This window comes from Pteropus vampyrus, unplaced genomic scaffold (assembly GCF_000151845.1).
Source record: "Pteropus vampyrus isolate Shadow unplaced genomic scaffold, Pvam_2.0 Scaffold357, whole genome shotgun sequence".
In the NCBI taxonomy this organism is placed as follows: domain Eukaryota; kingdom Metazoa; phylum Chordata; class Mammalia; order Chiroptera; family Pteropodidae; genus Pteropus; species Pteropus vampyrus.
In genome coordinates, this window is record NW_011889138.1 from 714,095 (window position 1) to 726,545 (window position 12,451).

At 37.3% G+C, this 12,451-nt stretch overlaps 1 protein-coding gene across 4 annotated transcripts in view; it reads right to left on the minus strand.

Annotated features, from left to right (window-relative positions):
* The window catches only part of LOC105304939 (zinc finger protein 28 homolog), an 82,546-nt gene that overhangs the window by 44,302 nt on the left and 25,793 nt on the right, over window positions 1-12,451 (minus strand). The window contains exons 1-3 of one of the 4 annotated variants that reach the window (XM_023522779.1): window positions 12,277-12,439; window positions 11,818-11,929; window positions 5,744-7,903 (exon numbers count right to left, since the gene is read on the minus strand). In XM_023522779.1, the coding sequence (XP_023378547.1) occupies window positions 6,198-7,903; window positions 11,818-11,929; window positions 12,277-12,360 (1,902 nt within the window). In that variant the 5' untranslated portion in view covers window positions 12,361-12,439 and the 3' untranslated portion in view covers window positions 5,744-6,197. Of the gene's footprint in view, window positions 7,904-11,817; window positions 11,930-12,276; window positions 12,440-12,451 lie in introns of those variants that run through there. The other 3 variants (XM_023522780.1, XM_023522775.1, XM_023522781.1) reach the window with 3 other exon arrangements.

Genomic DNA, 12,451 nt, shown 5'->3' on the forward strand with positions numbered 1-12,451 from the left:
CATTAACAAAATGAAAAGGCAGCCTACTGAATAAGATATTTGCCAATAATATATCTGATAAGGGATTAATATCTAAAATATATAAAAAACATACAACATCAAAAAAAAAAACCCACAAAAAAGCAAGTAATCCAATTTAAAAATGGGCAAAAGATCTGACTAGATATTTCTCCAAAGAACACATGCAAATGGTGAACAGATACATGAAAAAGTGTTCAACTTCATTCATTAGTGAAATGCAGGTAAAAAAAACACAATGAATTATCACCTCATACCTATTAGAATGGCTTATAAAAAAGACAAGAAACAACAAGTGCTGGCAAGGATGTGGAGATGAACCCTCGTGCACCATTGGTGGGACTGTAAATTGGTACAGCCACTATGGAAAACAGTATAAAGGTTCCTTAACAAATTAAAATATAACATCTGATCCAGCAATTCCACTTGTGGGGATTTATTATAAGAAAATGAAAAATCTAATTAAAAAAGACATATGCATCACTATGCATCATTATTTACAATAGCTACGATATGGAAGCAACCTAGGTGTCCACTGATAAATGAATGGATAAAGAGGAGGTAGTACATATACACAATGGAATGTTATTCAGCCATAAAAAGAATGCAATCTTGCCATTTGCAACATGGATGAACCAAGGGTGTTATGCTAAGTAAAATAAGTCAGAGAAAGACATATACTGTATTTCATTTGTATGTGGAGTCTAAAGCACTAAACAAATGAACTAACAAAACAGACTCAGATACAGAGAATGAACTTATAGTTGCCAGAGGGTTGAGCGATAGGTAGAATGCACAAAAGAGGTAAAGGGGATTAAGAGGGTCAAACTTATAGTTATAAATATGTTACAGGAATGTAATGTACAGCATAGGGAATACAGTGAATATTGCAATAACTTTGTACAGTGACAGATGGTTACTAGACTTCTTGTGATCAATTTGTAAGGTATGTAAATGTCAAATCACTATGTTGTACACCTGATACTAATATAATATTGTATTTCAACTATGCTTTCATTAAAAAGGCTTTATGTTCCAGAGTAGAAAAAAAAAATTTTAAAGATGGTTCCCCCAATAACCCCGCTTCCTGTTATTCATATCTTTTTGTAATCTTCCCCTGGAAGTGAGCTGGGCCTAGTGACCCACTGCTAACTAACCAAATGCAAAGATCAGGGGATGTCACCTGTAATATTAGGTTACATAAAGACTCTGGCATCCTTCTTCCCTCTCTTGCCTGCTCACTTTCAAGGAAGCCAGCTGCTATGGTGTGAGCTAAGTGGAAAGGAATTAATGTGTCCAGCCAAGTCAGTGAGGACCTGAGATGAGACAACAGTTTAAATGAGTGAGTTTGGAAGATGATTCCCTCCAATAAAGACTTCAGATGACTATAGCTTTGTGAGAGACCCTGGGAGCCAGAGGCACCCAGCTAAGCCATGCCTGGACTCCTTACTCAAAGAAACTGTAAGATAATAAATGTAAGTTTGTTTTAAACTACTAAGCTTTGGAGTAATTTGTTACACAATAGCTAACATATCATCACAACTCTTACTCTATGATTAAGTGACTTAAAATAGGGATTCTACCAGTAGTCAAAGATATCATGTTGACTGGAATTACAGCAGCTGCTATTATTTTGAAAGCCTAAATGTCATTACCTTAGCACATGTTTATTTTTCACTCACATAATAATCCATTGCTGGTGTTCCTGGGTGATTGATGGCTTTTCTCCAAGCAGTGGTTTAGGGCCCAGAGTTCTTCCATCTTGCAGCTTTGCATCCCATACAATTAAGGGTCTTCTTCCCCAGCTGGATAGTATATCCTCTTCTTAATAAGCAAGCCCCAAATGACATATATCATCTCTATTCAAACCACACTGAAGAAAATTAACCTAATAACCACAACTAGAAACAGTAATGGCAGAATCATGTAGGATCTATCTGGACAGTCACATCCAGAATCAATTCCAGACAAGAGGAAGGAAAGCACAAACATGGGGCGATCATCTAGTCACATCATAGATATTAACAAATACTCAGGACCTAGGAAAATAACCTCAGTATGGGTTTGTGGTCACTGGACCTGCTATATACTACACTAGATAAGAATTCCCCCATGAGCACTCACTCTGCATAAAGGCAAGTCACTTGGGAGTTCCAGAGGGAAAATGTTCATAGTGATTTTAATTACAATCATTCAAGAGCACTCAGTCCTCTTTCTATGGATGCAAGTCGCTGTGGGACTTGGAGATCATACCATAGAGAGTTTTTAATTAAAACAAAACCTAGGTGTAGTTTCAACCATGGGAATCAATTAGTAAGTACAATGGCAATATCGGATATCAGAACATTCTTGGAGTTCTGAGGTTTATTATGACCATTTCACTTCCTTCTCATGGCTAACTGTTGCCTCATAATTCAACTAGTATACATACCACTGTTCAATACACTTTCCAAATGCTATTGGTCTCATAAGAATTCCCAGTACCCCAAATAAGATGTAAGAAAAGTTTTAAGATGCTGGGGCTTCTTTCATGTCAAAAAACTGTTGAAAGGCTACTGAGTTGACAGGGGCCCTTACAAAAGATGAGTCAGGGACATGGACTTAAATCATGCAATCCAGCATTATAAACTCTTGTCCTTATTTATTATGCAAAGTAATTCCTAACCCTTAAAACACATTTCCAATGATGTTCCCTAGATTATTGATAGTATAATTAGTAAAACTAAGTATTTCTGGCTGAAAATAAATTCTCTATCTTTGTCTTTCAAACTACAGGTTGTATTAAATTCAGGTTTTGGTTACTAACCAAGCAATAATGGTGGGAGCAGAAGAGCAGACTCGGAGACTAATAGTTTTGTCAAAAGGGAGGTATGGCGAGAATTAGTACAGAGGTTTCTTAAGGTCTGAGAGAGTTCAAGTTTTCTGAGACACTTGAATCCTTCATAACAGCCCCATCTCAACAATGTGGATTCAAATCTTTCCCAAGACTCCACTTCCATTTCAGAGAAGTGATAAGGTTGGGAATTCAGTTAAGCATCAAGCTCAGCAACTAACGATCTACTATTGTAATTGGCTGCCAGTAATTGCAGCCCCACGGTTAGAAGTGGTAAGACGATTCCCAACGCACTAATAAAAATAGCATTCTTCATTCCCTATAGTTTTTGGTAAGTGCTATCCAGCCCCTAATGCAAAATGAGCTTATCCTGTTGTATTGTGAACATCCTTTCCCAGTACAAAACAGGATTATAAGATTCTCTGTGTTTTGATCTATCTTACTCAATACTCAATCTTTAACACCCTGTTTCTCTGCAGTATGACAATCATCCTATGGTATCAATTCCCATATGGGCTGGCTTTCTCTGGTTGAAAGATGATAACTCCTACTTAAATTAGAAGTTAAATATTGGAAGAATACTAGTTGCCTCAGATTTAAAGAATGGAACAAAACTAAGATGTGAGGAAGCAGAAATCATTTTAATGGATCAGAGTGATAGGTAGAAAGGCAGAAATCTTTAGGCTGCTGCCAAAGGATGATTCAATTTCAACTACTTCCAGTCCAGGAGTGACATTCCATATACTTAATAGCTGGTAAAACAAGGATCTCAACGAATCAAAGTGAATACTGATGGAAAGTAAACACCCATTAGGGCCATACATAAAGCCAAATATTGACTTTGCTCCTGTCCCTGTGACTCCAATCAAAACACAAAGAACGAAAAATCTAATTGGCTTAAATGGAGCCACGCGCGACTGGCAGTTTCCCAGAACAATACAGAACGAAGAAAGTGAAAGTGCCAACAAGAGCTAGGAAAGTGTGTATGGTTAACGATAAAAACAGATTTCAACATATATTCTGAAAATATATATATACATACACACACATATACATACATGCAAAAATATACATATTAGATATTAATTTTGACTATGGCTACAAGATCATTTTATACATAAAGTTTTGCAAATCACATATTTCATTTAATATACTGTGGATAGACAACTCTTCCAAGGAAGCATGTACACAGCTTAACTTCTTTCTACTGACTGGACAACACAGTACTGAATAATCACAATTCAATCTGCTTGGCAGGACGCTGAACTCCTATTTGTCATAATTAAAACAATTCTGTAATAAACATTATTTACACCTACCTACCTAAAGAGATAAAATTCCTAGACATAGAATTACTGTTTCAAAAGAAACGCACATTTATAATGTTGCCAGATCGTGCCACATTGCCTTTCAAAAATGTATGAGACAAGTTTACACTGCTAATGAAGTGCTCATTTTCCCACACTGATACCAGTACTGGATATTACCTAAACTTTAGGTTTTAATCCATCTGACAGCCAAGAAAACTTGCTTTAATTTGTAATTTTCTGGTTAGTGAGGTTAAAAACTTCACAAATTTTCATTATTCATTTGAATCCTTCAACTGTAACAGGCCTGTTGGTATGCACTGTCAATTTTTTCCCACTATTTTGTATATGTAATAGCATTTTGTTCCTGACATTTTTTCACGTAAGTTGTATATATTTTCTGTCAATAGTCTTTTACATCTTTTTAGCACCTTTTACCATGCCAGAGTTTTAAATCCTTGTATAGGCCAACTTACTCTCTTCTTTATATCTCCTAGGACTCCATGTCTTACTTAGTAAATCCAACTGTATTATATACAATTGTATTGCATTTCTCTGGAAGGTGTCAATGTTTTGTTTGTTTTGGAGTGTGGATAACCAACTACCAAAACATCATTTCCCCCAAATAAAAGTCAGTCTTTTTATATACCAAAATCTCAAATGCAAAGAAACCTATTTCAAAATACCCTGCTATGCTCGCCAAATTATCTTTCCTTGTATGGTTTCAACTAAAACTGTCAAAGTAAACATATCCTACTGGGACTCTGCTGTGAAAGAAAATTTACATTACATATTAATAGTATTATTTCACCTAGAAAAATATACTTCTTAACTGACATTTTCTATTATTCGATCTGGTTTAATAATTTCCTTTCACTTCTATTCATAAATCACTCAACAGTTTTTGTTGGTGATGTGAGATTTCTATTACTCTTACAGAAATAATTAGAACCTTTTGCATATTCTTCTCTGCTATAGCAAGGGTTGGCAAACTTTTTCTGTAAAAGGATAGTAAAAGTTTGAGGTTGTGCAGGCCGCATTGTCTCTGTTGCAGGTACTCAACTCTGCCCTTGTAGAGTGAAAGCAGCTATAGGCAATGTGTAAACAAAGAAGTGTGGCTGTGAGCCAATAAAACTTTATTTGAAGACATTGAAATTCAAATTTCACATAATATTCATGTTGTCCTAAAACATCGTTCTCTTCATTTGCTCAACCTTTAAAGTGTTTTTTCTTTTTTTTGGTTGTTGTTGTTGTTTGTTTGTTTGTTTTAATCAGATCATGGGCCATGCAAAAACAGTGAGAATTTGGTCATGAATCAGTTTGCTGACCCCTACTCTCTTGATGAGTGTACCTCAGGTTAATGGTTCCTTGAAAGTTTAATAGAATTCATTCATAAGTCCAGATGACTAAACAGATCAAATCTTGCCAAAATTTCTAAATCTTGATTAACGTAATTTTAATTTTATGCACACCATCTTTCATTTCTCTCTGATTGTTTAAATTTCTTTGTTCCAGTTGGCCTACTCATCCATTTTCTCTACACACTTTCTAAGACTGTTGTCAGATGTAAAGGTGAATTTTCTCACCAACAAGGTCTCGTCACCTTACATTATGCAGATTAGATGGAAAGCCAGAACACTAACTCGACATGATGAAATCAAGCTTTAAACCAATGTAGGCAAAGCTTCACTGACTACCTTGAAACTCCAGTTCCTGATCCAAAACCTGGTTTCTCCGTGCCCCGTTCTATGCATCATTATTACTCAAAGCTAACTATGGTAATGCTTCAATGTGCCAGAATGTTTTTAAAAGAGCTAAAACTACTCAACATTTAACATGGATGAGGACTGTGTTAAGAGCATCTTAGGCATTAATCAGTTAAAAGGATCTCAATGCAAGTTTTTACATAAGGAGTGAATTTACACTTAAATCAATCTGACTACTACGTGAAAAACAAACTTGGAAAGGGTGAAAATAAAAGAGCAGGGATACCAGTTTTTAAACTACTAGAGTAGTCAGGTGAAATAATGACACTGAGACTATGAGGATGAGAGTGAGGATGGATTCCAGAGAAATTTGGGAAACAGATCCACAGGACTTGATGTGGAAGGTAAAGAGGAACGTGTTGAAGACTCTCCATTATGAATTCGCTGATGAGTGAAGTGTGTACTTTGCCTGAAGACTTTTCTACTTTTCTTATAGTTATAGGACCTCTCTCCAGTATGGACTCTTTTATGTTGATTCAGGTGTCCAATCTGTATGAAGGTTTTCCTACATTCTTTGCATTCATATGGTTTCTTTCCAGAATGGATTCTCTGGTGTACACTAAGAGACTGACGATGGCTAAAGGCTTTGCCACATGCACTACACTCATAAGGTTTCTCTCCAGTGTGACTTCTACGGTGACAAATAAGGGATGACTTTGTCTTGAATGCTTTCCCACATTCAATACATTCATAAGGCCTTTGGCCCGTGTGAAGCCTCTGATGCTGAGTGCAGGATGAGTTATCACCAAAGGCCTTCCCACATTCAGTACATTTATAGGGTTTCTCTCCAGTATGAACTCTCTGGTGTTGAATGAGGTGTGTGGTCTGGCTGAAAGCTTTCCCACATTCCTTACACTCATATGGTTTCTCTCCCGTATGAGTTTTCTGATGCTGTGCAAGGTGAGCCTTCTGGGTAAATGCTTTACTACAAATCTTACATTCGTAGGGCTTCTCTCCAGTATGAATTCTCTGATGAGTGGCCAGCTGAGAACTGATGCTGAAGGATTTGCCACATTCCCCACATTCAAAGGGTTTTTCTCCAGTATGAATTCTTAAATGACTAGCAAGGTGTATATTCTGCCTAAAAGCTTTCCCACATTCTTTACATTTAAAAGGCTTCTCTCCAGAATGTACTCTTTGATGTTGAGTTAGTGATGCATGATGGCTGAAGGCTTTTCTACAAACGTCACATTCATATGGTTTTTCTCCAGTATGAATCCTTTGATGGACGGTAAGGGATGAGCCGTATCTAAAGGATTTGTCACATACATCACATTTGTAAGGTTTCTCTCCAGTATGGATTCTCCTATGTTGATTAAGTCCTATGTGATCACTGAAGGCCTTCCCACAGTCAACGCAATCAAAGGGTTTCTCCCCAGTGTGATAATACCTCCAGTGTCGAATAAGGGATGTGTTCTGTATGAAGGCTTTCCCACATTCAATACATTCATAAGGCTTCTTGCCAGTATGACATCTCTGATGTCGAGCAAAGGATGAGCCATCGCTGAAAGCCTTTCCACAATCGTTACATTTATAGGGTTTCTCTCCAGTATGAATCCTCTGATGAACAGTAAGGGAGGAGCTCTGAGTAAAAGTTTTCTTACATTCATTACATTTGAAAAGTTTTTTTCCTGAATAGATTCCTGTATGTTTTATTACCACTGTACTTTGGGGGAAACTTCTCTTAACTGAATCACGATTATGAATGCTCTCTTCTGAAACATCCAAAGGGAACCATCTTCCATATTTGTTATATGTACACTCTCTTTCTTTAGAGAGGGTTTTGTTATTAGTGACAGTCTCTTGCCTGAATTGTGTTTCCTGACCTACCAGCTTCCTTTCAAACACACCCTCAGAATCCCAATTTTCTCTGAAAGTGGAACACTCCAAATTAGTGTTTAAAGTTCTGTCTGTTAACACTTCAGCAAATAAATCCTGCTTTGGAAATAATTCCTGGGTCTCATGTACAGATTGTTGGCCTGAAACATATCAAGAAAACAAATATTTCCTTTATCATGTACTAGAAAAAAAGGAATCTGCTAAAAGGAAAATTGTGAATGAATTCACTAAATGGTGAATTACACCACATAAATTATGCATTTCTAAAAAGTACTGTGTTTAAACATGCAATCTACAATGTATGTAAACAGACTTCAGACTGAATTCATACAGAAATTTTAGGAGATGTGAGTAAAAATAAATAAGTAACTATATGTGGAATCAGTTACATATCAAAAGAGTAAGGAGTTAGAAAAAAAGCTCTGCAATCACACCACCTAAAAAATACAGGCTATGACATCCAGTGATTTTAAGCTCACTCACTCTCTCCTGCTTTGGATGCCAAAGTAGTCATCACGTCCCAAAAGTTTTTACAAAAAAACACGCCAAAACACAAAATAGACACTGTATTCTATAACATTCATTAGGACTGTCTAAAAGCCTGGTCATTCCCCTACAACCAGGAAATGGTTTTTCCGTGAACCATATTTTAATTGAGTAATTTCAACAAAAGCTACATTGCCAATTAATTGATGGCCAAAGCTCAGTAGTAATATAAATCATTTTTACGTTTACCTGCTTGCTTCCACAAGCCTAACAAAATCCCTACTTCTCTGGCCATTTATTAAGGATAGGGCCATGCAATTTCTCATTTTGAAGAGACTGTTTTCATAATAATGGTAACAATTAATATTATATTTAATTATGTTCACATATACTACCTAACAAAAATGTCTTATCTCAGACTTTAAGCTTATAGGGAAAAGTTAAGGTGTCTGGAATCCTTTTGCTAAAACATATACCAAAACTTGAGCATGTGTAGTTATATCTCAATAAATACTAAAGATGAAAATGGCAATGGGGAGATAATGCAGAGAGACAAATGTCTGGAAAAGGATGATCTTAAAAAGGGAAAAAGAGAAACTCTTTTTTTAAATGACAACTAAATACTAAAAGCCTCCTTTCTTAGATCAGTAACAAGACAAGAATGTCTGCTTTCACAATTTCAACTTAACACTGTTCTCAAAGTTCTAGCCAGAGAAATTAAAACTAAAAATTAAAAGGTATCAAAGGTAGAAAAGAAGAAGTAAAACTATATTCGAAGATGATAAAATCACATATATAGAAAATCCTTAAAAATCTGCAAACTCATTAGAGCTAATAAGTTAATTCATCAAAACAGCAGGATACAAGATCGACACAAAAAATGAGCTGTACTTCTATACTCTAAGAATGAAAAAATCTAAAAAGGAAATTATGAAAACAATTCCATGACAAACAGCATTAAAAGAAGAAATTATTTAGGGATAACTTTACCAAAGGATGTGCTGTATGCTGAAAACTACCAAACACTGCTGAATGAAATTAAGAAGACCTAAACAAATGGAAGGACATCCTGTATTCATGAATAGGAATACTTAACAGTGTGTTCGTGAATAAAATGAGAGCAAGAAAGAATAAGTAACAGAAGACCAAACAAATCTGTCATATGGTACAAATGGGAATAATACATCTATTAATAAAAAGAAAAATCTATGACTGAAACAAAAAGTCAACAAAGTAAATGCTTCTATACATAATGATACTACCCAATGTAAACTACTATATAGCAACATCATGTGCAAACTTACAGTCTACATGAAACTGGAAAAAAATGTATCACATTTATAAAACAGGACTTATATTCATACTATATGAAAGCAAAGAAGTTGGACCCAATAGAAATGTGGGTGACGATTATAAAGTTACCATTTACAGAACATGAACTCTAACTGCATTTAAATGCATATATTCTCAACATCACAAGTTATCTAGGAAATAAAAATTAAAACAAAACTCATTTTCATCCAACAACTTGGCAAAAATAAACAAATACTAGTGGTGAAAATGTGGAGAAACAGGTTTCTCACATATTGTTCATCAAGAGTATAGCACTACATGCATAAAACTTTTAAAATACTAATCATGCAAAAAGATATGCACAAATTGGACCACTGTTTATTACAGGTAAAAACTGGAAGAGACCTAAATGTTTAAATGTCCACAACAGTCAGTCAGTTAAGTAAATTATGATATATACACATATATTGTAATACTAGATAGTCATTTAAAAAATGAAGTAGAATTATGTGCATCAAGTTTCTAAGGATATAAATAAAAGGAAAAATTGTAAAATGTTAAACTACATAGAAATTTTCAAAGTTTTACATATCACCATTTTAAAAGGCCTGATTAAAACAAAAGCTCTTATTACCACATGTGAAAAATAGTTCCAGACAATACATCAGTCACTGGGACTATTAAAACATTTAAGACACAGATACAGAAATGGGTATAAATGAGAAACATTTTATAAAAAGATAAAAAGAATAACCAAATTTAGGGAAAGTATTCAACCTCTTTCATAACAAAAAAAACTTTAGATTATAATCTTTTGCCAAATAAAAAGCAAACATTTTCATCAATATACCTCATGCTATGAAGATGCAATTAAACCCATACATCTAGTCATTGCTAGAGCTGCCGAAAGCTAAGAAAACTTTCAGAACCTGGCAGATGTCCATCATATTGAAGGATACAGCAATCCCCCACATGCAATTTTTACTTACATCAAGATATCTATTGTAACTGTATTTTTTCACACCAGTAAGTGTGATGTAACCTAAGTATGTACAACATGGAACCATGTGATAAACATCTGTATGCCTGCCTGAATACACATTATAATTCTTACTATGCTAAAAATGTGTTTATTATGACTCAAAAGGGGTCTGAAATTGCCTTGTTAACATACAGTGTTTATGGGTCATGATTTTCTACTCTTTTTCCAGACAGGTGATAGCATTACATTTCCTACAAACCATTTTTTTTTTGAAAGAAAGTTCTTTCACTTCCCTGTGTACCAAACTAGGGACCCTCTACTTCCTGCAACCCGACTTCTGCCTGCCAGATCAGACTGAAACCAGGAAGCTCCTGGGCATCCTCCCCTCTATGTCCGGCAACGCCCGGTGGAGTCTGCAAACTCCATGCACGTCTCCCCCCACCCCCCCACTGTTACAGTAACTGCTTGGTGGTATGCGTGAATCTCTTCTCCAATTGCCTGCTGATGCCAAGTAGAGTGGTGCCCTCAAGTAAATTTCGATCCACGGTTCTTATAGGAATGAGTGCATAAGGAGGTGATCAGGCTGCCTGATCGATCACAGAAGAGTACACCTTTGGAAGATGGCCCAGAAGTATCAGGTCAGGGAAAAGTCACTTAAGGAACCAAGTGGCCGATGCACTTCCCAGTGGCCAGAAACAGGAGGTACACTACCTGGAATGAGCTGTCACCAAGGGGAGGGAGCAGAGGGGGAGGAAAGAACTCTGAAAGCCCGGACCTGTCTTCTGCCCAGACTGAGAGGACTTGGTACAGGCCACTCTCACACACCAGGAGGACTTGGTCCCGGGAAGGGCTGCATGGTAAGCTGTGGGGGCGTCTCACGCCAGGCCTCCCACTCACCTGAGAACAAGCCTGCTGTCAGCTCGTGCTCCACCCGCCAGGGCTCTTTCCCTGGCTCCAGTAAGGAAAGCAAATCTGGCTTAGAAATGCGGCATCCTACGTGTGGGAAAGACATGGGGTTCTGTCATGCTCTTGGCAGTCTTAAAGTGAGAACCAGTTCCTTGGCTTTGAGATAAAAGTGTTAGGACAGGAAGAGGCAGAGAGGTAAGTGAGGAGTGACTGAACAGCAAAGGCGATGATGCTTCAAGCCTAATGAAGACACCAACTTTGAGCTCCACAAATGGCAAACTCTTATCTTTGGGCTTGGGAGCCCAACACACACACACACACACACACACAAACATACTTCCAAATGGAGGAAAGATAAATTCAGATTTGGGACAGGGACATCCTTACCTACTGACCCCAGGTCATGGCTCTCCCACATCACATTCTTACAGAAGCTCCTCTTAGCTGGTTCCAGCCGCTGGGAGAAGTCTATGGCCATATTCGTGATAGTCACCAAGCTCTGAAATGGCACAAATGCATTTTCTGTACAAACCATGCTCGTGAACGTGCAATGGCTCTGGCAGGCTGGGCTGTGTCCACACGCTGTGAAAGAGGCACTCTGTCACTTACGTTCCAAGTGATCTAGGTCACATAATGACTAGGCTTAGTTACAGCATATGTTTTGGGGGGCGGGGGGGTGGGAACAGAAGAATAGGAGAATCTGTTTCTGCCATGGAGACTTTGTAATTCTGCTGAGAAGGAACTCATACACAGTGTGGATTGTCTAATGACGGAACTTCCCCACACTTGATACTCATTATTTGAAGTCTACAGACTCCTCGCCCCCCAATCTGTCTCCTGACTTACCGGCTGCCTCTCAAATAGAGCCTCATAATCCCAGTGTTCCCTTAGCATGGAGCACCCCAAACTGTAGCCAGTCAGTCTGCCCATGAGCACGGCCTCGGACAACTCTTCTCTACACAAATCCTTCTTTGGAGGTAACTCCTCGCCCTCCGGCACAGCCTTCCAGTCTGGAAGACAG